Source organism: Stomoxys calcitrans, chromosome 5 (assembly GCF_963082655.1).
Source record: "Stomoxys calcitrans chromosome 5, idStoCalc2.1, whole genome shotgun sequence".
NCBI lineage: Eukaryota > Metazoa > Arthropoda > Insecta > Diptera > Muscidae > Stomoxys > Stomoxys calcitrans.
In genome coordinates this window covers 80,405,784-80,428,426 of record NC_081556.1, presented here as the reverse complement: position 1 = coordinate 80,428,426, position 22,643 = coordinate 80,405,784, and the positions used below count along the sequence as shown (strand labels likewise).

General features: G+C 40.2%; 2 protein-coding genes across 2 annotated transcripts; both read left to right on the top strand.

Annotated features, from left to right (window-relative positions):
• The first annotated feature begins 1,555 nt into the window (after positions 1–1,555).
• On the top strand, positions 1,556–10,047 carry LOC106080690 (uncharacterized). The gene is made up of 4 exons (XM_013242155.2): positions 1,556–1,916; positions 1,973–2,180; positions 8,745–8,864; positions 8,931–10,047. The coding sequence occupies exons 1-4, from the start codon at positions 1,565–1,567 to the stop codon at positions 9,916–9,918; spliced, it is 1,668 nt and encodes a 555-aa protein (XP_013097609.2). The 5' UTR covers positions 1,556–1,564; the 3' UTR covers positions 9,919–10,047.
• Positions 10,048–15,971: 5,924 nt separating this feature from the next.
• LOC106094740 (uncharacterized) lies at positions 15,972–20,510 on the top strand. Its single transcript, XM_059370350.1, has 3 exons — positions 15,972–16,379; positions 16,449–16,764; positions 19,384–20,510. Exons 1-3 carry the CDS (start codon positions 15,974–15,976, stop codon positions 20,420–20,422), a joined length of 1,761 nt encoding a protein of 586 aa, XP_059226333.1. The 5' UTR covers positions 15,972–15,973; the 3' UTR covers positions 20,423–20,510.
• The last annotated feature ends 2,133 nt before the right edge of the window (positions 20,511–22,643 follow it).

The following is a 22,643-nucleotide window of genomic DNA, read 5'->3' as shown; positions in this document are numbered from 1 at the left end:
CAATTGTGTACACCAAAATATTGATCTTTCTTATAGCGATACGGATGTCGACAAGCCTAACATAAGTCACTGTGTCAAATTTCAGTGAAATCGGATTATAAATGCGCCTTTTATGGGCCCAAGACTTTAAATCAAGACATCGGTCTATATGGCAGCCATATCCAAATCTGGACCGATTTGGGCCAAGTTGCAGAAAATGTCAAAGAGCCTAACACAACCCAATGTCCCAAATTTCGGCGAAATCCTACAATAAATGCGTCTTTTATGACCCTAAAACCCTAAATCGAGAATTTCGGCATTCTGTTTGTAACACCTCGAAATATACGTCTAAGACCCCATATAGTATATATATTCTTGATTGTCATGTCATTTTAAGTCGAACTAGCCATGACCGTCCGTCTGTCCACCAATACTTTTTATTAGTGTAGGTCGGTTGGGATTGTAAATGGGTCAAATCGGTGCATGTTTTGATATAGCTGCCATACAAACCGATCTTGGGTCTTGACTTCTTGAGCCTCTAGCCTCTAGGGCGCAATTCTCATATGATTTGAAAGATATTTTGTACAGCGGCTTCTCTCATGACCTTTAACATACGTATGTAACATGGTCTGAGTCGATCAATAGCTTGATACAGCTCCCATATAAACCGATCTCCCGATTCTCGATTCTCGTCCGATTTGACTGAAATTTTGCACCTGGTGTTTTGGTATCACTTCCAACAACTGCGCTAAGTATCGGTCCATGGGTTGATATAGCTGCCATATAAACCGATCTTGAGTCTTGACTACTTGAGCCTCTAGAGGGCGCAATTTTTGTTCAATTTCACTGAAACGTTACACGAAATGTTTTGGCATCTTTTCTAATAACTGTGTCAAGTATGATTAAAATCGGTTCATAATCTGGTATAGCTGTCATATAAACCGATCTTAGATCTTGACTTCTTGAGCCAATAGAGCGCGCAATTATCATTCGATTTGGCTGAAATTTTGTATGAGGTGTTCCGTTATGACTTCCAATAACTGTGCTAAGTATGGCGCAAATCGATACATAACCTGATATAGCTGCCATATAAACCGATTTGGGATCTTGACTTCTTGACCCTCTAGAGGGCGCAATTCTTATATGATTTGGAAGAAATGTTTTACAACGGCTTTTCTCATAACCTTCAACATACGTGTCTAATATGGTCTAAATCGATCAATAGCTTGATACAGCTCCCATTTAAACCGATCTCCCGATTTTGCTTCTTGTTTCAATTGCATGCGTTTTTTTTTCCAATAATAAACACATTCGCGAAAAATGAATCTGCTGCACATAACTGCTGCTATTTTTTTATGCGAAATCATTTTATTTTATTGCATTAAGACTTGTCAACAAAAAGTTGTCGACGAACCTGACTTACTCATTGAATGCATAGCTTCTTTATCATCTTAAATGTTCATTTCTGTATACGTATAAGTGCATAAAAATCAACAATCATACAAGGCTAAATCGCATCGACACGGTTTCGCACATTGCTTGCTATGTTCTACTTCAGTTGTTGTTGGAATTTATATAGAAACAGATGTATCCGCTGACTGCTTCTTACTACGATGCTAAGCAAAAAGTGTGGTCTGGGCCTCAATGCAAGGATTTATACAGTCCGAACATAACTTTAGGGGAAGTTATCTGTGATGCATTGGCTAAAAATCCCCAGAAAATCATACAGATTGACGATGCTACTGGGGAGAAGCTAAGATGCAATCAACTTTTGCATTATGCTAAGGCATTGGCGAGAAATCTTTTAAATCTAGGTCTTAAACCGAATGACGTTATTAGCTTATATGCCAATAATTGGACACATGTTGCGACACTTATGTTGGCCTGCTTGCTATGCGGTACCCCAGTGAATTCGCTTTTTCCAGGATTTGACAGAGGTTGGTATAATGAGTTTTCTTAATTTGTGTCAAAATTATGTTGAAAGTGTTTGCAGATACTCTGGCCTTGATTTATAATCTCACAAAGCCCAAAATTATATTTTGTGAGCTGGAAAATTGCAAAATCGCTCAAGAGGTCAATTCCCAATTAAATTTAAATGCTCAGATTTTTGTTCTCAATGGCAATGGAGTTGTTCCTGATGGTGTATCCCATATAAGGGATTTGTTAGAGTTTGAGAATGTAGACAAAGGCGATTGTTATAGGTAAGTTGAAGTGGTTTGGACCAGTTGTGTGACAGAGTCTATTCAACGTTGAGTTATATTGTAATTGGAGTTTAAGATTCATAGCTCTATTTTAACATCTGAAGAAGAGTTACTAATTCAAACGACTACATCTATTTTGTGCGAAAATATTTTTTATTGATTCAAGTGCCAGAAATGTGTGGACATTATTTCAATTTCAACAACCATTCTTCCTTTTCCAATGTGACTATCAATTGCCTTGACGTTTCCTCTAAGTCGGTCAAAAAACCAGTAATGAAAGGCAAAAGTCAGGCGGTGACTACTTTATAATACCCTACAACTGTCCTATAAATGCAAAAGGGGGGCAATATCTAATTCTGAACCAATTTTGATAGACCTCGACGGACGTATTCAGATGGGTTATTAAAACACCTGTATCAAATTTCGGGCAAAGCAAATGTGTTTAAATGTAATAACTACGGTTGACAAATGACAACAAATTACCCAAAATCTGACGAACATACATATGGGAGCTATATCCAGATCTGAACCGATTTTTTTTCCAATTTCAATAGTCAAAGAACATGCCCATACCAATTTTGAAGACGATCGGATGAAAATTGCGACCTGTAGTTTGTACACAAATTAACATGGACAGATGGACAGACAGACGGACATAGCGAAATCGAAGGTGATTCTGAGTCAACCGGTACATTTATCAATGGGTCTATATCTATTCCTTTTGGGTGTTTCAAACAAATGCACTAAGTTATAATACCATGTACCACAGTAGTGGTGTAGGGTATAAATAATTGCAAATAGCACGAATGTAATCAGACGGTATTTTGACCCCTTCCGTACAATTGCTTTGCTCAGCACATCCAAACTGGCATATTTTAATACCCTCCACCATAGGATGGGGGTATACTAATTTCGTTATTCTGTTTGTAACATCTCAAAATATGCATCTCAGACCCCATAAAGTATATATATTCTTGATCGTAATGTTGTTTTAAGTCGATCTGGTCATGTCCGTCCGTCTGTCCGTCCGCACGTCCGTCTGTCTGTTGACAGCACGCTAACTTTGGAAGGCGTAAAGCTAGCTGCTTGAAATTTTGCACAAGCACTTTTTATTAATGTAGGTCGGTTGTGATTGTAAATACTCCAAATCGGTGCATGTTTTGATATAGCCATATAAACCGATCTTGGGTCTTGATTTCTTGAGCCTCTAGTGGGCGCAATTCTTATCCGATTTGACTGAAATTTTGCACGTGGTGTTTTGGTATCTCTTCCAACAACTGTGCTAATTGTGATTCAAATCGGTTCATAATCTGGTATAGCGGTCATATAAACCGATCTTGGATCTTGACTTCTTGACCCAATAGAGCGCGCAATCCTCATCCGATTTGGCAGAAATTTTGCATGAGGTGTTTTGTTATGACTTCCAATGACTGTGATAAGTATGGCGCAAATCGGTACATAATCTGATATAGCTGCCATATAAACCAATCTTGACTTCTTAAGCCTCTAGATGGCGCAATTCTCATCCAATTTGGAAGAAATTTTATACAACGGCTTCTCTTATGGCCTTCAACATACCTGTCTAGTATGGTCTGAATCGATCAATAGCATGAGATACCGCGCATGGTACTCGACAAATGCGATCCATGGTGGAGGGTATATAAGATTCGGCGCGGCCGAACTTAGCACGCTTTTACTTGTTTACCCCTAAAATGGTCCAAAAAGAGAAGTCCATCGGATTGGCATATGGAGAATTGGTACACCGGCCTTATATTTTGCGACTTCGTTTTGATTTTATCGATTTGATTTTGTCATTTTGAAAACGAAGGCCGAAATTCCGAAAAAATTTAAGTCAAAAATCCCCAAGACCAGAATAAATATTATAGACCTCAAGCGGACTTTTTTGTAGGGATTTTTGAGCAATATCAACCAAAAGAGTATTTTGGAAATTGGACCACATTTTGCAGCCCGAACATGTTTCTGAAGTGCTGAGGTGACCATCTTTAGGGGGCCTGCCAAGAGGAGCCCGCAAACACCAAAGTTCAATCCATTTAAAATTTCAAAGTGATATGTGTACCCGTTTATGGTCCATGAGGAGCTTCAAACCTTTTAAATCACCTGGACCTAATGGCATATTTCCGGCGTTACTACAGAAAGAGGCAGACTGTCTGGCGACCCTCCTGGCTAATAATTTCGCAGCGTACCTGGGACCTGGATATACTCCGAAAGCCTGACAGGAGGCAAGGGTGGTATTTATAGAAAAGCCCGGTAAGGCAAGTTATGCGACACCAAGGGCCTACAGACCTAAAAGCCTTACGTCTTTTCTACTCAAAACCATGGAACGTATTGTGGATACCATGATAAAGGGTAGGACATCCAGCGAACTGCTCAAATACAAACAGCATGCCTATATCAAGGGATGGTCGGTGGAGACTGCCCTCACGAGGTTGTGCATAAAATAGAGGAATCCTTCGATGCCAAAACGTACACCCTGGCAGTAAGCATTGAAATCGAGGGGGCTTTTAACAATTCTTAGACCAACACCTGTTGGACCCGCTCCTTAGAGACAGGATAAAACATGTGCTAAGGAAAAGGTGGATAAATTGTGTGTCCCATGGCGTAAATATAAGGGAGAAAGTGGCACAGGGCACGCCACAGGGGGGCATTTTGCCGCCACTTCTATGGGTGACCACCATAAATGACCTATTACGGATGCTGACTGAGGAGGGATTTGAACCTGTCTGCTACGCACACGATGTTATAATACTTCTAAGGGGCAATGATCCGAACCAGCTATGCAGCAGGGCCGAAAGGGTCTTGCTTGTGGCATATGACTCGGCTGGACCTAGAGATCTCAATGTTAACCCAGAGAAGACTGAAATGTGCCTGTTCATGAGGAAGACGAAGGTGAGCTAATTTAACGCACCACGTTTCTTCAATAAGACGATTTCGATATCTGACAAGGTCAAATACTTAGGTGTGATCTTGGACAGGGAACTGAATTGGAAGTGTCAGGAGAGTACTGAGAGGGCTCACTGATGTTGGGCACTATATAGACGGGCAGTAGGCTCGATATGGGGCCTGAATTCGAGGATAAGCCACTGGCTCTACAGGAGCGTGATTAGACCAATACTTACTTACGCCTCAGTAGTTTGGTGGACTAATTTAACGAAGGTGGGCTAATTTAACGCACCACGTTTCTTCAATAAGACGATTTCGATGTCTGACAAGGTCAAATACTTAGGTGTGATCTTGGACAGGAAACTGAATTAGAAGTATCACATTCAGGAGCGAACTGGGAAGGCTCACAGATGTTGGGAACTAAATAGACCGGCCGAAGGCTCGAAATGGGGCCTGTATCCGAGGATAGGCCACTGGCTCTACAGGAGCGTGATTAGACCAATACTTACTTACGCTTCAGTAGTTTGGTGGACTGCTATAGAGAAAAAGTGGAACATAAGGACCATACAACTGGTTCAGAGAACATGTTTTGTTGGCATAGACGGAACTCTGGTATTGCCATCTAGAAGATTATGTTACACGGATGGATCAAAGCTAGAGGACAGAGTTGGCCTGGGGATCTACATTGAGAACCCAAGGACTGAGATCTATTTTAGACTGCCTGACCATAATACGGTCCTGCAGGCGGAGATCCAGGCGATCACGGAATGCGAGAGGTGATGTGGTACTAACGCGAGGACGTTGGGTGTTAACATCTTTACGGACAGTAAAATTGCCATAAGGGCAATAACAACCTCATCGTTTGGGTGCCGGGCCATAGCGGAGTAACTGGAAATGAGAAAGCAGACAATTTGGCAGTGGAGGCCAGAGAACTGTTGTCAATAAACTTGGTTAACCCGAAGCCTTTCGGGTCGGCACAGTCCGACTTAATGGCGTGGGCGATGAATGCGCATGTAACCCTCTGGAACAGCGAACCGGTTGGTATGTCGGCGAAAATCCTATGGGGAGGTCCGGATTGTGGGAAGACGAGACTATTACTGAAAGGAAGTAAGAAGAAGGTCAGTATAGTTTTCGGTATTATAACGGGACACATAGGACTACGAGCTCACTTATGTAAAATCGGTGTGGCTTTCGCGGCTAGCAGTTACCGTCACTTAGGTGGGGTCACAACACTAGTAATGAACTAATTTTGATAATAACTTGGAATTTCTGACTAAGATTCTGTATTTCGAGATTACTTTTTTAATATTTAGAGCGCACAATAAGTCGATTACTGACTTAGGTGTATGTGTAGCACGAATTTTATAACAAAAGTTGGGTCCAAGTACTTGGGGGGCCGCCTCAGCCCCAAAACCCCTTTAAATAGTTTCATTTGACGATAATGACAATATGGGACTCAAATGAAAGGTAGTCGGGAGTAGATTACGAATATGGGCAGGAAGTAGGAGTTGGCTTTATAATTTATTGATAACCCACCCAAAACCAAAGGTGGACCGATATGGACAATATGGGTATCAAATGACGAATGGCGAATAGATGACGATAGATAGATCTGGCATACAAATTCATGTCGAAGTAAAAAAAAAACTGCCCAATATCCCATTATCACGGATATATGGGACTCGGTTTGTTTGTGGCGTATAGACTGAATAACGGTAGAACTGATTTTCTCGAAATTTTCGCATATTGTGTAGGTTGGTCTAAAAGGAAACGTAGGCTATTTAATTTTTCGATACCGTCCCCCTAGACGGACCCTCCCCCTCATTCCTAAAACACAACCTAAAATCAAAAGTGGACCGATCGGGACAATATAGGTATCAAATGAAAGGTATTGGAGTGTAGAATACGAATATGGTATTAAAATTTGAGTCTATGTACCCATCGGGCCGCCCCAACCTCAAAATTCCCCCAAACAGACATATTGGACGTTCATGTCAATATGGGGCTCAAATAAAAGGTATTCGGGAGTAGATTGCGAATCTGGCATACAAAATCAGATCGAAGTATAGGGGGTCACGCCACCCCTCAAAAACGCTAGTAAACCCATTATGACCATATGATACTTGGCTGAACCGGTATTCTAAAAATTTTCATAGATTGTATACGTTTGTCTAGAAGGAAACAAAGGCAATATAATTTCTAGATATCGGTTAAAGGCGGACCCTCCCCCCTACCCCAAAACGCCACCCATATCCGAAGTTGGTCCGATGGGCACAATGAGAGTATCAAATGAAAGGTATTGGAGACCAGAAAACGAATATGGTATTAAAATTTGGGTCAAAGTACCAATGTCAATATGGGACTCAAATGAAAAGTATTAGGCAGTAGATTACAAATATGGCATAAAACGTTAGGTCCAAGTAATGGGACGTCGACCACCCCCAAATAACCCCAAATGGGCATATTAGCCGACCATGGCTATATGGGACTCAAATGAAAGGTATTTGGGAGTAGATTACGAATATGAATTAAAATTTGCGTTCAAGTCTAGGTGGCGCTTTTCCTCCTAAAGATACGTCAAATGGGTTATTTGACCCATTATGACAATATGGGACACAAATGAAAGGTATTTGAGAGTAAAAAAACGAATTTGATATCCAATTTTGGAGCCAAGCGTTTTGGGGTACGCCCTAAAGCACCCCCTAAACTGAAACTCATTTCCGTTGGAAATAAAGAACGAATATGATATCTACTTTCAGTGCAAAGTGCCGGTGGCCATCCCAGACACATTCCAAATGGTTCATATTTACCGGCCATGCCAATATGGGGCTCAAATTAAAGGGATTTGGAAGTGCAGCTCGAATTTGCAGCACATATTTGAGTCGAAATGTCTGAGGTACCATCCCTCTCCTAAAACGCGTTTATCATTACCCTAATTTTTAAAATCACCAGGAACCTAGCAGGGGCAAACTTCTCACACATCAATGAGTGCTTTCCGATTCAAGTCTAAACTCAATGAAAAGGGACCTTTTTGTATAGCTAAGTCCGAATGGCGTCCCGCAGTGCGACACCTCTTTAGGGAACATTTTTTAAATGACTATGCATGGTAATGTACCTCTCAAATGTCGCCAACATTTAGATGGGATAAACCACCACTTTGTTCGATGTTCTAGACAGGATTCGAACGCGTTCAGCGTCATAGACTACAATGGAACAAATTCGATATCCGCATTTAGGGCGAAAGGTCCCCACCCTAAAAAGATATTTGAGAGCTAAAGTAGACGCAGCGGAGCGGACCCGGTTCGGCTATAAATAAATAAAAAACAAGTAAAAGCGTGGATATCAAATCTTATATACCCTCCATATCCAGAGCGTTATCAAGATATGGTCCGGCTAGCTTTACTACTTCGGAAGTTAGCGTGCTTTCGACAGACAGACGGACGGACATGGCTAGATCGACATAAAATGTCGCGACGATCAAGAATATATATACTTTATGGGGTCTCAGACGAATATTTCGAGTAGTTACAAACAGAATGACGAAATTAGTATACCCCCCATCCTATGGTGAAGGGTATAACAAACAACATTGACCTCGAGTTTAATTATTCATCAAAATGTTATCAACAAACAGTTTTATTAACATATGGATAATATTTCCAGATTTCCATGCCATGAGCTACATGGTGATGACACAGCCCTGATCTTGTGCTCTTCTGGAACTACAGGAACTCCCAAGGGAGTTTTATGTTCACATCGAGCTTTACTCAATGAACATGTTCTGTAAGTACAGGTAAATCTAATTTCGAATACAATTCAAAAACATGTCTTCTTTATTTTACCTTTTAGACTCACCCTGAAGGCTGACTCCGTGATTTTCGGCTTCAGCACCCTGTATTGGGCATCTGGTGTCTTTGGCTTAATGGCTTGTCTAATAAATGCCTGCCTGCGAATTATAACAAGTCAGCCGTTCACATGCGATTATTTTTTAGATCTAGCCCAGCGCTATAGAATTACACATTTCCTTGTTGGAACCAATCAAATGGCCCAATTATCCATGTACGAGGATGTGGCCAAAATGCAGAAATGTTTTGAATCAGTAGATACAATGCTGGTGGGTGGTTCAAAAATACCTTTGGCCGTCCAGGAAAAAACCCGAAGTATTCTCTCTTGTAATGCCCAACGTCCTGGCTTTGCAATAGCTTATGGCATGTCCGAGATAGTTGATCTAGTCAGCTGCAACATAGGATATGTGTCTGAATATCGACAGGGTTCTGAAGGTAAATTAGTTGGCAATAAGAAGGTGCGCATCATCAATAAGGAGAGCCAACCGGTGGGACCTTTAGAACATGGAGAGATTTGTGTATTGAATCCCTATCCTTGGCGCGGCTATCTTAACAATGAGAAAGCCACCAGCAAAGCATTGGTTGACAATTGGCTACATACTGGCGATGTAGGGTTCTTTGATGCTGATGGCTTTCTGCACATATGTTCACGCAACATAGAAGTTTTTAAATCAAACAATTTTCAAATTTATCCCTCTCTAATTGAGGATGTCATCTACAGGATACCAGGTATTGCAGAAGTGTGCGTTTTTGGGATTCCCGATATTGTGGCTTCTAATTTAACTGCTTGTGCGGTAGTTCGCCTAGCCAATGGCGTAGGTTCAACACTAACAGCCGAGCACATTGACCACCATGTCCAGAACTGCATGAGCAGTGTATACCATTTAAATGGTGGTGTCTACTTTGTGGATAAGATTCCGAAGACGGGTTCTGGCAAAATGCAGAGAAGCAAAGTACTGGAGATAGTAATGCAAATGAAGGAGCGAAAATGAGATTTAATTGAATAAAAATATTAAAAAGTTAAATTGTTCATCAAATGTAGGAGGGAAAATAGTGATTAATTAAAAACAAATAAAAGCGTGCTAAGTTCAGCCGGGCCGAATCTCGGCAACCCACCACCATGGATATTGCTAAGAATTTATACAAAATACATTTTGTTGAAAGGCATGAATTTATTCTACATACCAAACTTCTGCCAAACCATCAAAATAACAGAATATCACATATCGAATATCGTTCGAGCGCTATCGTGATTTCGACAGACGGACGGATAGGGCTAGATCGACTCAGAACGTCGAGACGATCAAGAATTTATATTCCTTATGGGGTCTTAGACGAATATTTCGAGGTGTTACAAATGGAATGACTAGTTTAGTATACCCCCATCCTATGATGGTGGGTATAAAAAAACTGTTATGTATTTATCATCATTATCATGGTGGAAGAATTTATAATGGTGGAAGAATTTATCACTTTATTTACTTTTTTGCAACACAAATGGGAAAAGGGGATGTATGAAATTTCTCTACCAATTGGGTTTGATAGACAATTGTTTTGGTTAACTTATGTTTTTACTTAGATAAGGTTGAGTAGGCATCTACTAGTTCCTACCGCTGAACCATACAAATTGCTTTAAAAAGCTCAACAACTTGCGAATGTTCATATCCTCTAAATAATGAAAGTTCTCAAAGAAATGAGAACCAAAAGTGGAAAGAAAGCCTTCTGACTGACTGCGCGGGACACACACACAACAGATGTTCTATAGTCTCTTCGCCCTCGATGTCTTCACAGCTTCTGCAGAAGTCGTTACTAGCAATTTTCAGTCTGCCAGCATGTTTTCCTATCAGGCAGTGACCTGTCTTGACGGACATAATGATTGAGACATCTATTATAGCCCACACAGCAGAGCAGTAGACATATTCAAGTCTAGTTTAGGCCACATAATTTTGGAGTGTTCCCAACCAGCATATTGTGAACAACTGTCATTCGTTGCCCTTCGGGCCTGTTCCTGGAGACCTATCTTACATGTCTTTAGGGGTATACCCACATATTTCAGTTCCCCTAGAATGTGTAAGGTAGTTCCTTGTCTCGCAAGCTCGTCTGCTCTATAGTTTCCTGTGACTTCTCTGTGGCCCAGCATCAGGAACAGGTGAATGTTGAACTATTCAGCCATTTCGTTGGCTTATTTGTTTATTTGAAATTATATAATTTTCAATTGTTCGATTATTTGAACACCGCTACAAACATCTTAAATTTCGTGTTGATATCTTTATCCATTCAAAAATGTCAGACTTATTTCCACTAATTTTCCCCCATCTCACTGTGTGATGTACAATACAAAATTTAGAGAGGATCGGTTGATAAATTCGCATACAAAGGTTCTAGCAGTGTAAATTGAGCGATACAAATGTTTGGGAGCTATATTTCTCTGAACCGATTTCTTCAAAATTCCCCAGATATGTCGTGAGACAATCCTCGGTGCCAAAAAGAAGTCTGAGTCGATCGGTATACTTATCAATGGGTTTATCTCTTTTCCTTCTGGGTGTTAGAAACAAATACACAAAGTTATAATCTTATATATGACAAGTAAGAGCGTTCGGCCGGGCCTAATCTTATATACCCTTCACCAAGAAGTCGAGAAGCCAGATCGGTTTATATGGCAGCTATATCCGATTATGTACCGATTTGCGCCATACTCAGCACAGATGTTGGAAGTGTTAACAGAATATCTCATGCAAACTTTCAGCCAAATCGGATGAGAATTACGCGCTCTATTGGCTCAAGAAGTCAAGATCCCAGATCGGTTTATATGACAGCTATATCAGATTATGAACCGATTTGAATCATACTTAATACAGTTGTTGGAAGTGATACCAAAACACTATGTGCAAAATCGGATGAGAATTGTGCCCTCTAGAGGCTCAAGAAGTCAAGACCCAAGATCGGTTTAATTTGGTCCATTTACAATCTCAACCGACCTACACTAATAAGAAGTATTTGTCCCAATTTCAAGCATCTAGCTTTACACCTTCGAAAGTTAGCGTGCTTTCGACAGACACACGGTCGGACGGACAGAGATGGCTAGATCGAAGTAAAGTGACATGAAGATCAAGAATATATATACTTTATGGGGTCTCAGATGCATATTTCGAGGTGTTACAAACAGAATGACGAAATTAGTATACCCCCATCCTATGGTGGAGGGTATAAAATAAATCTGTGTTTGTTTCTTTGTCTGTTTGTTTGTTAGCCATTTACGGATATATGGGACTCGGTTTGTTTGTTCCGTATAGACTGAAGAACGGCAGTACCGATTTTCTAGAAATGTTCGCATATTGTGTAGGTTGGTCTGGAAGGAAACATAGGCTATATAATTTCTCGATACCGGAAGGGGGACGGACCTTCCTCTCTTATACCAAAAACACGACCCAAAATCAAAAGTGGACGGATCGGGACAATAAAGGTATCAAATGAAAGAGAGTAGAATACGAATTCAGTATTAAAATTTGAGTCTAAGTACCCATCGGGCCGCCCCAACCCCAAAAACTCCCCTAAACAGACATATTGGACGTTCATGTCACTGTGGGGCTCAAATGAAAGGTATTCGGGAGTAGATTTCGAATCTGGCATACAAAATCAGATCGAAGTATAGAGAGTCACGTCACGCCTCAAAAACGCTATTAGACCCATTTTGACAATATGAGACTTGTTTGAACCGATTTTCTTAAAATTTTCATAGGTTGTATAGGTCTGTCTGGACGGAAACTTAGGTTATATCATCTTTAAACCCTCCACGATAGGATGGGGGTACACTAATTTCGTCATTCTGTTTGTAACTACTCGAAATATCCGTCTGAGACCCCATAAAGTATATATATTCCTGATCGTCATGACATTTTCAGTCGATCTAGCCATGTCCGTCGGTCCGTCCGTCTGCCTGTCTAAAGCACGCTAACTTCCGAAGGAGTAAAGCTAGCCGCTTGAAATTTTGCACAAATACTTCTTATTAATGTAGGTCGGTTAGGATTGTAAATGGGCCATATCGGTCCATGTTTTGATATAGCTGCCATATAAGATTATCTAGGGTCTTGACTTCTTGAGCCTTTAGAGGGCGCAATTCTTATCCGATTGGAATGAAATTTTGCACGACGCGTATTGTTATGATATCCAACCACTGTGCCAAGTATGGTTCAAATCGGATGATAACCTGATATTGCTGCCATATAAACCGATCTTGGGTCTTGACTTCTTGAGCCACTAGAGGGCGCAATTCTTATCCGATTGCAATGAAATTTTGCACGAAGTATTTTGTTATGATATCCAACAACTGTACCTAGTATGGTTCAAATCGGATGATAACCTGATATAGCTGCCATATAAACCGATCTTGGATCTTGACTTCTTGAGCCTCTAGAGGGCGCAATTCTTGTCCGATTGGAACGAAATTCTGCACGACGTGTTTTGTTATGACTTTCAACAACTGTGCCAAATAGGGTTCAAATCGGCTTATAACCTGATATAGCTGCCATGTAAACCGATCTGGCATCTTGACTTCTGGAACCTCAAGAGGTCGCAATTATTATCAGATTTGGCTGAATTTTTGTACGACGGATCCTCTCATGACCATCAACATGCGTGTTTATTAGGTCTGAATCAGCCTATAGCCTGATACAGCTCCCATATAAATCGATCTCTCTATTTACTTCTTGAGCCCAAAGGGCGCAATTCTTATTGGAATTGGCTGACATTTTACACAGGTCTCCAACATTTAATACAATTGTGGTCCGAATCGGACCATATCTTGATATCGCTTTAATAGCAGAGCAAATATTTTCTTTTATCCTTTTTTTTTTGCCTAGGAAGAGATGCCGGGAAAAGAACTCGACAAATGCGATCCATGGGGAAGGGTATATAAGATTCGGCCCTTCCGAACGCTTTTACTTGTTAGATATCGGATGGAGGCGGACCCTCCCCTTACACCAAAAACGCCACCCATATCTGAAAGTGGTCCTATGGGCACAATAAGAGTATCAAATTAAAGGTATTGCAGACCAGAAAACGAATATGGTATTAAAATTTGGGTTCAAGTACCCAGAGGGCCCCTCAAACTCCAAAACTCTTCTAAACAGATATATTCGAAGTTCATGTCAATATGGGACTCAAATGAAAAGTATTAGACCATAGATTACAAATATGGCATTAAAAAATTAAGTCCAAGTAATGGGAAGTCGCCCATCCCCAAATGGTCATATTAGCCGACCATGACTATATGGGACTCAAATGAAAGGTATTTGGGAGTAAAATGCAATGCAAATTTTGCCCATGAACATTCCACTAAAGAACAGGGGCAAACTTCTCACATATCAATGAGTGCAGTCCGATTCAAGTTTAAACCCAATGATAAGGGGCCTCCTTTTTATAGCCGAGCCCGAACGGCGTGCAGCAGTGCGACACCTCTTTTGGAGAGAAGTTTTACATGGCATAGTACCTCACAAATGTTGCCAGCATTAGGAGAGGAAAACCAGCGCTGAGTAGATTACGAATATGACATTAAAATTTGGGTTCCTCCTAAAGATACCTTAAATGGGTTAATTGACACCATTACGCAATATGGGGCTAACATGAAAGGTATTAGAGAGTAGAAAACGAATTTGATATCTAATTTTGAAGCCAAGAATTTTGGGGTACACCCTAAAGCACCCCATTAACTGAACTTCATTTCCGACTATGGCAATATAAAGCTCTAATCAATGGTTTTTGGGAATAAAGAACGAATTTGTTATCTATTTTCAGTGCAAAGTGCCTTTGGCCGCCCCAGCTCCAAAACACCCTCCAAACGGTGCATATTTACCGACCATGGCAATGTGAGGATCAAATTGAAGGGATTGGGAAGTGCAACACTAATTTAATATCCATATTTGAGTCGAAATGTCAGAGGTGCCATCCCTCCCCTAAAAAACACTTCTCATTACCCTAATTTTTAAAAACACCAGGAACCGAGCAGGGGCAAACTTCTCACACATCAATGAGTGCTTTTCGATTCAAGTTTAAACTCAGTGGTAAGGGTATTTTTTATAGCCGAGTCCATATGGCGACCCACAGCTCTTTGGGTAACATTTTTTAAATGACCATGCATGGCATGGTACCACGCAAATGTCGCCAGCATTAAAAAGGGATAACCACCGCTTTGTCCGATGTTCTCGCCAGGATTCGAACGCGTTCAGCGTCATAGGCTACAATGGCACGAATTCGATATCCACATTCAGAGCGAAGTGTCCCCACTCTAAAAAGATATTAGAAAGTTAAAGAAGGGGCTGCGGAGCGGACCCGGGTCGGCTAGTAATACCCTATAGGCCAGTAGACTTGTAGTGTATAAATAGATTGATTTTAACATTTACGTCATAAGAAGATCATTTGCATTCATTTATAGCGACACCACAAACAGAAGCTTTCAAATGCATAGGAAGTGATTTGCAACAATTATACTGTCATTTTTTTCATTCAACAATTCTTGACATTAATCAGACTTGTAAACGCTTTGGAGGTCTTCTACAATAAAATGCCGCTACAAATATGTCGTTTGTTTAATACGAAAATTGCTTTCATTTGACTTGAATTATTGCCGTGTGCGTAAAGATAAAAATTGCAATCTCAGCGCACTGTGGTCCAATAGAAAAGTTGTAATGATGCAAGCAGAAGTAAAACTGAAGCATAGCGCCATGTGAGATTGAAGAGCACCCCCTTTATTAATATTATCACTGGGTTTGCGATACTACGAAATATGGATTTGCTAGGAAAGATTCGGTTTTCTCCATGTTAAGTCCATACTTGCTTATTATAGCCTAAAATACAGTTCCATAAGTTGATCGTGCCTAATTAGATAATAGACTCACAATAGCAGTCGTGTGTTAGTTAAAAGCATTAGCGAAGTTGCTTCCTAAATGTGAATACTGTATTGAATGACAATATAAATCACTAGAGGTTAGGTGCATGCAATACGACACACTTTCTATGCTGTAATCACATGCAAGCCAATTTTGGGGCAATATGATCTCTAATGCCGTTCAGTTTTTCTCTTACACTTGTGACTTTAAGACAAAAATGTTTACGGTAACGGGTACCACTTATAATAAAATGGAGAAGGTATGGTCAGGACCCAATTTGAAAAATCTCTATAGCGACGAAATGACATTGGGTGAGGCAATTGTAAGGCGATTGATAACTACTCCCGGAAAAGTCATACAAATTATGGGTACAACTGGAGAAAGTTTAACAGCCTTGGAGTTTCTGAAGTGCTCCATGAATGTGGCCCATAATATCCTAAAAATGGGTCTCAATTGTCGCGACATCGTGGGCTTGTATGCCCAGCATTCGGTGCATGAAGCCACTGTTATGATGGCCGCGTTTCTGTGTGGAACTCCGGTGCATGCCTTATTTCCTGGCTTTGATCAAAGTATGGATGATAAAATTCGGATAATTGTATAGCTTCTCTGCTTTTGACTCATTTGATTATTTTTTGCAGAGACAGTCATATCTTTATACGAAAATACCCGACCCAAATTTATCTTTTGTGATGAGGAAAACTATGAAAGTGCCCTAAGTGCCAATGAAACTTTAGACTTAAAAGCAAGAATTGTTGTATTGACTGGCCAAGTCCAAGGCGTCACTCACATTAGTGAACTGGTGCAAAATGGAGCACAATCATTGGACATCAATGCATTCCCATGCACTGGGCTGAATGGCAGTGATACAGCAGCAATTCTGTGTTCATCCGGCACAACTGGAACGCCAAAGGGGGTAATGTGTTCACATCAAGCCTTGCTTTATAGCAATATCTAGTAAGTATTTTGGCGACGATTATGTCAAAACATGTAAGAAGAAGGCTAAGGTTGGACAAAGCCGACCTTTATAGGGAATGTAAGTAGAGTCGTTGAAACTAAGATTTACTAACATGTGAAATGTAGATCCGTATATATTGTAGAAGTTATAATGGAAATTGCTGTGCCAAATTTTGAGAAGATCAGTTGATAAATGCGTTTCGAAAATGAAAACCGGAAGTTACATAGGGTTGCCCAAAAAGTAATTGCGGATTTTTTAAAAGAAAGTAAATGCATTTTTAATAAAACTTAGAATGAACTTTAATCAAATATACTTTTTTACACTTTTTTTCTAAAGCAAGCTAAAAGTAACAGCTGATAACTGACAGAAGAAAGAATGCAATTACAGAGTCACAAGCTGTGAAAAAATTTGTCAACGCCGACTATATGAAAAATCCGCAATTACTTTTTGGGCCACCCAATATATACGAGTATGGGAGCTATATCTGAATTTATTTCTACAAAATTCACTCGTGATCAGAAGAGAGCAAAAATGTTGTGAGGATCGGTTAAAAATTCACTCAATTATTACAGTATTAGTTAAAATCGGACGAACATATATATATATAGGAGCTCTATCCAAATCCGAACCGCTTCCAACGAAAATCCGTGCATATCGTGGTAGTCATAGAAGAAAGTGTTGAGCAAAATTTTGAGAAGACCGGTTTATGAATGCGCTTAAAAATCGGGCGTTGCATATATATGAGAGCTTTATCCAAATCATCATAGAACGAAAAGAAAGCGTTCCGAAGGTCCAGGTCCCACCAAAATTGGATTTCAAAAGAAAACTTTTTAATTATATTTTCTTATATATAAAAATCAATTTGTGTGATCCTTATAGAATCGGAAACGGCTGAACCGATTTTCTTAAAATTTTCACAGATGGGTACCACATTTTTTGATATCTGAAGGAGGGGGGAACCTCCCCCTTACCCTTAATTTAAGTAACGCCAGATCTCGGAGATGGGTGGTGCGATTTTTGTGTGTGTGCTCTCATACAGTTTACTAAAAATAAAAATTTCCTATCCAAATCTTGGATGGGGTACCTAGGGGGGACGCCCCACCCTAAAACCTACCAAAAATATATTTAGACCAATCACGACAATATGGGACTCAAATGAAAGGTATTTAGGATTGGCAAAAACGTATCTGATATCCAAATGTCGGACCAAGTGTTAGGGGGACCACCCCAACCCCCAAAACACCCCTAAATCGGGCATATTTACCGACCATGGCAATATGGGACTCAAATGAAAGGTATTTGCGAGTAGAATACGAATCTAATATCCAAATGTGGGACCTCGTTTCTGGGGTCCACCACTTCCCCAAAACACCCCCCAAACAGGACTTATTTACTGACCATGGGAATATGGGGCTTAAATAAAAGTTATTTGAGTATAGAATTCTAATCTGATATCCAAATATAGGAGCAATTGTTAAGGGGGCCGACTGTCCCCAAGAACATCCCCAAAGGGGACAAATTTATGACCATACCAATATGGGGCTCAAATGAAAAGTCTTTGGGAGTAAAGCACGAATGTGATATCAATATTCGCGAAAATTATCTATGGGGCCACCCCACCCCCACAACACCACCCAAATAGTAAGTATTTGCTGTCTATTGCAAAATGACTACCACTACCCATGTTGGTATATGCCTGGTATCGTGACGCGACCTAAGTACCGGTGTATGTTAGCCGCGAAAGCCGAACAATGTCATAGGAAATGCTCCAACGTGTCATCCCAATATGCCCTACACATGCTATCACTTGCCGCACTGATTTTGAATCCTGTTATGACACCAAAAAGCTATATTGACCTCCTTCTTGCTTTCTTTCCGTAAAAGCCTCGTCCTCTCACTATCCGAATCACCCCAAAGGATTTTCGCCGTCCTATCGACTGTATCGCTGTTCCACAGTGTTACATGCGCGTTTGTCGCCCATGCCCTTAAATCGGACTGCGTCGATCTGAAAGACTTCGGGATAACTACGTTCATTGACGGCGGTTCTCTGGCCTTCACTGCCAAATCGTCTGCCCTTTCATTCCCACCCTACTCCGTTATGGCCCGCATCCAAACGATGCGGATAATACACTCCTCAGAGATGGCGTTAATCTCCTTACACTGCAAGAATGTTCGTGACCTTACCCTCCTTGTTGTTATTGCTCTTAAGGCCATTTTACTGTCTGTAAAGATGTTCATACGCGACGTCTTGGCGTTAGTAGCACACCATTTCATGATCGCCCTGATCTCTCCGTACTATGATCAGGCAGTCTAAAAATTATCTCAGTCCCTGGGTTCACAATGTAGACACCCAGGCTACACTATGTGCCCCAGCTTTGATTCATCCGTGTAATATGATCTCCCAGACGGCAATACTAGGGTTCCGTCAGTCCAAGACTGTGCCGCTGGCAGCAGTGCCTCGCACTCGACCTCAAGTGTCGTCTCAATAGTCATAAATAAACATATTTAACGTTTCCAATCTGTCATAAAATTATTATAACGCATTGGATTGGATATTATTATTATAACAGATTGGAGATATATAAAATTAATTTATCGCTGTTATTTTTTCCTTTTAGCCACACAGTTACATGTGACTCGGTTGTCCTCTGTTTTAGCACCATGTATTGGGCCTCTGGAATTTTAAATTTAATATCTGCCCTGCTGCATTCTAGTCTTCGCATTGTACCTGAGAAGCCATATTGTCCAGAATATCTTCTTAGTCTTGTAAAGCACTATCAAATAACACATGTCCTTTGTGGTGGCAATCAAGTAGCCGAGTTGGCCTTCCATCAAAGCAAGAAACATGTGCGAGAATCCTTACAATCCATTGATACACTTCTATGTGGAGGTGCTAAGATTCCTCAACTGGTACAGGAGAAACTATTGGATATTCTATCGGACAATACAAAACGGCCAGGAATGGCAGTCATATACGGCTTATCGGAAATTGCAGGTGGCTTATCAATCAATGGTGGCTACCCCTATGATTTTCAACCATTTTCTGAGGGAAAATTGTGGCCCAATAAAAGGGTTTGTATAGTGGATAAAAGTGACCAGCGATTGGGGCCCAATGAATGTGGTGAGATTTTGGTCTATAGTCCCTACACATGGCAGGGATATTACCAAAATTCCGAAACTACTGCAAATGCCATGAAAGGCGAATGGTTTTGTTCAGGTGATATTGGCTATTTCGATGAACTGGGCTTCTTACATGTCATTGGCCGCGAAAAGGAGATGTTTAAATGGAACAACTTTCAGATCTGTCCACAACCAATAGAAGATGTCTTACTTCGCTTGGAGGGTATTGCCGAGGTCTGTGTCTTTCCAATACCGGACATGGTTTCAGAAAATTTAACAGCTTGTGCCATTGTCAGAACTCCGAATGAGAAAGGACAAGAACTCACTGTGGAAATGGTCAACGAGTATGCTGTGAAAAACCTGGATAGCATTTATCTACTAATAGGTGGTGTTTATTTTATGGATTATCTACCTAAGACTGGTTCGGGAAAGGTCCAAAGACACAAAGTTGCCTCCATGATCATGAATATGAAGGAACGAAATCTCGTTCACACCAAAAGCTCCATAGATCACGCTGTGCTTAATGTCTGCAATTGAGTACGTATAACTTGGAAAATACTGAACTTTACACTTCAAATACTTTAATAAATGCATTGTTCTCTAAAAATCTTGTGAGGAGTCGTGATTTGTTTGAATTTTATTTAATCACATAATAAGAACTAGCAAGTAGGGCCTAAAGCCGGCCTGATACCCTACATAATATAGAATTAAATTTAAACAGAATTTTAGATTATGGTTATAGAAGAAACTACTGCGCCAAAGTTCAAGAATATCTGTCAAAAACAATTCGAATTCTGTGGCTCTATCAGTATGTATGGGAAAACTACCTAGGTATATATATATAAATCATTCCCGATTTATAACAAATACGGAATAAGAGAAACGATAAACCATTAAGAAAAAGGACTTTTGTTTGATAAATATCCTTACTACTGAGATAAGTGAATATCGAGCAACTTAGAAGGGAACTACGTTTAACTCTGAACCGATTACCAACAAATTCAATACACTTCTTCTATAAACCTGGAAAAAATTCCTTGCTTAATATTCAAACCACCTGATAGTAAGACTTAACCGCTTAGTTTCATTTCCAGACAAAAAATGTGTTACCGCTAACGATGTCCCGATGTTGGTGGAAATGTTGTGGAGGATATGATAATCAATCGGTTCACAAACACTCTGAACGACTTGCTTAATTTTCTATGTCTTAGGAGCAAACCAAGGGGCAAACAGCGACCGCTATGGTGGTCTGCAAAACTTGTTGGTCTAAGGAAGAGTGGCAAAGGCTCTTCAATAGAGGAAAACCACAAGGGGACCGCAGGACTACGAAATTTATAAGTTTAAGTAAAGAACATATAAGGGTGAGTTGAAAAGGATCAGATAAAAATCCCGGCGACATCGGACAATAAATGTGTCTTTTATGGGCCAAAAACCTTAATTCCAAAGATCGGTCTATATGGCAGCCATAATAAAATCTGGACCAATCTATACCAAATTTAAGATGGATATCGAAGGGCCTAACACAACTCACTGTTCCAAATTTTGTCGATATTGGACAATAAATGCGTTTTTTATCGATCCAAGATCTTAAATCGAAAGAAAGTCCGATATAGCCCATCTTCGAACTTAACCTGCTTATGGACAAAAGAGATTGTGTGCAAAGTTTCAGCTCAATATCTCTATTTTTATGCCCTCCACCATAGGATGGGGATATACTAATTTCGTAATTCTGTTTGTAACTACTCGAAATATTCGTCTGAGACCCCATAAAGTATATATTGTATATTCTTTATCGTCGTGACATTTTATGTCGATTTAGCCCTGTCCGTCCGTCTGTCTGTCGAAAACACGCTAAATTTTGCACAAATACTTTTTATTAGTGTAGGTCGGTTGGGATTGTGAATGGACCATATCGGTCCATGTTTTGATATAGCTATCATATAAACCGATCTTGTGTCTTGCCTTCTTGGGCCTCTGGAGGGCGTAACTCTTAGCCGATTGGAATGAAATTTTGCACGACGTGTTTCCCTATGACTTTAAACAACTGTACCAAGTATGGTTCAAATCGGTCCATAACCTGATAAGCTGCCATATAAACCGATCTAGGGTCTTGACTTCTTGAGCCTCTAGAGTGCGCAATTCTACTCCGATTAGAATAAAATTTAAAGACGTGTTTCGTTATGACCGACAACAACTGTGCCAAGTATGGCTCAAATTGGTCCATAACCTGATATAGCTGTCATATAGTCCGATCTGGGGACGTGACTTCTTCAGTTTCTAGGGGGCGCAATTCTTATTCGATTTGGCTGAAATTTCGTATGAAATATTTTATTATGATTTTCAACAACTGTGCCGAATAAGGTTCAAATCGGTTCATAACCTGCTATAGGTGAAATATAAACTGATCATGGTCTTAACTTCTTGAGCCTCTAGAGGTCGAAATTATTATCCGATTTGTCGAAATTTTGTACGATGGATCCTCTCATGACCATCAACATACTTGTTTATTATGGTCTGAATCGATCGACCATATAAATCGATCTCTCTATTTTACTTCTTGAGCCCCCAGCTAACCTAATATAGCTGTCATATAAACCGATCTGGAGACTTGACTTCTTGAGCTACTAGAGGGCCCAATTCTTATTCGATTTGGCTGAAATTTTGTATGAAGTATTTTATTATGACTTTCAACAACTGTGCCGAATAAGATTAAAATCGGTTTATAACCTGCTATAGCTGCCATATAAACCGATCTTGG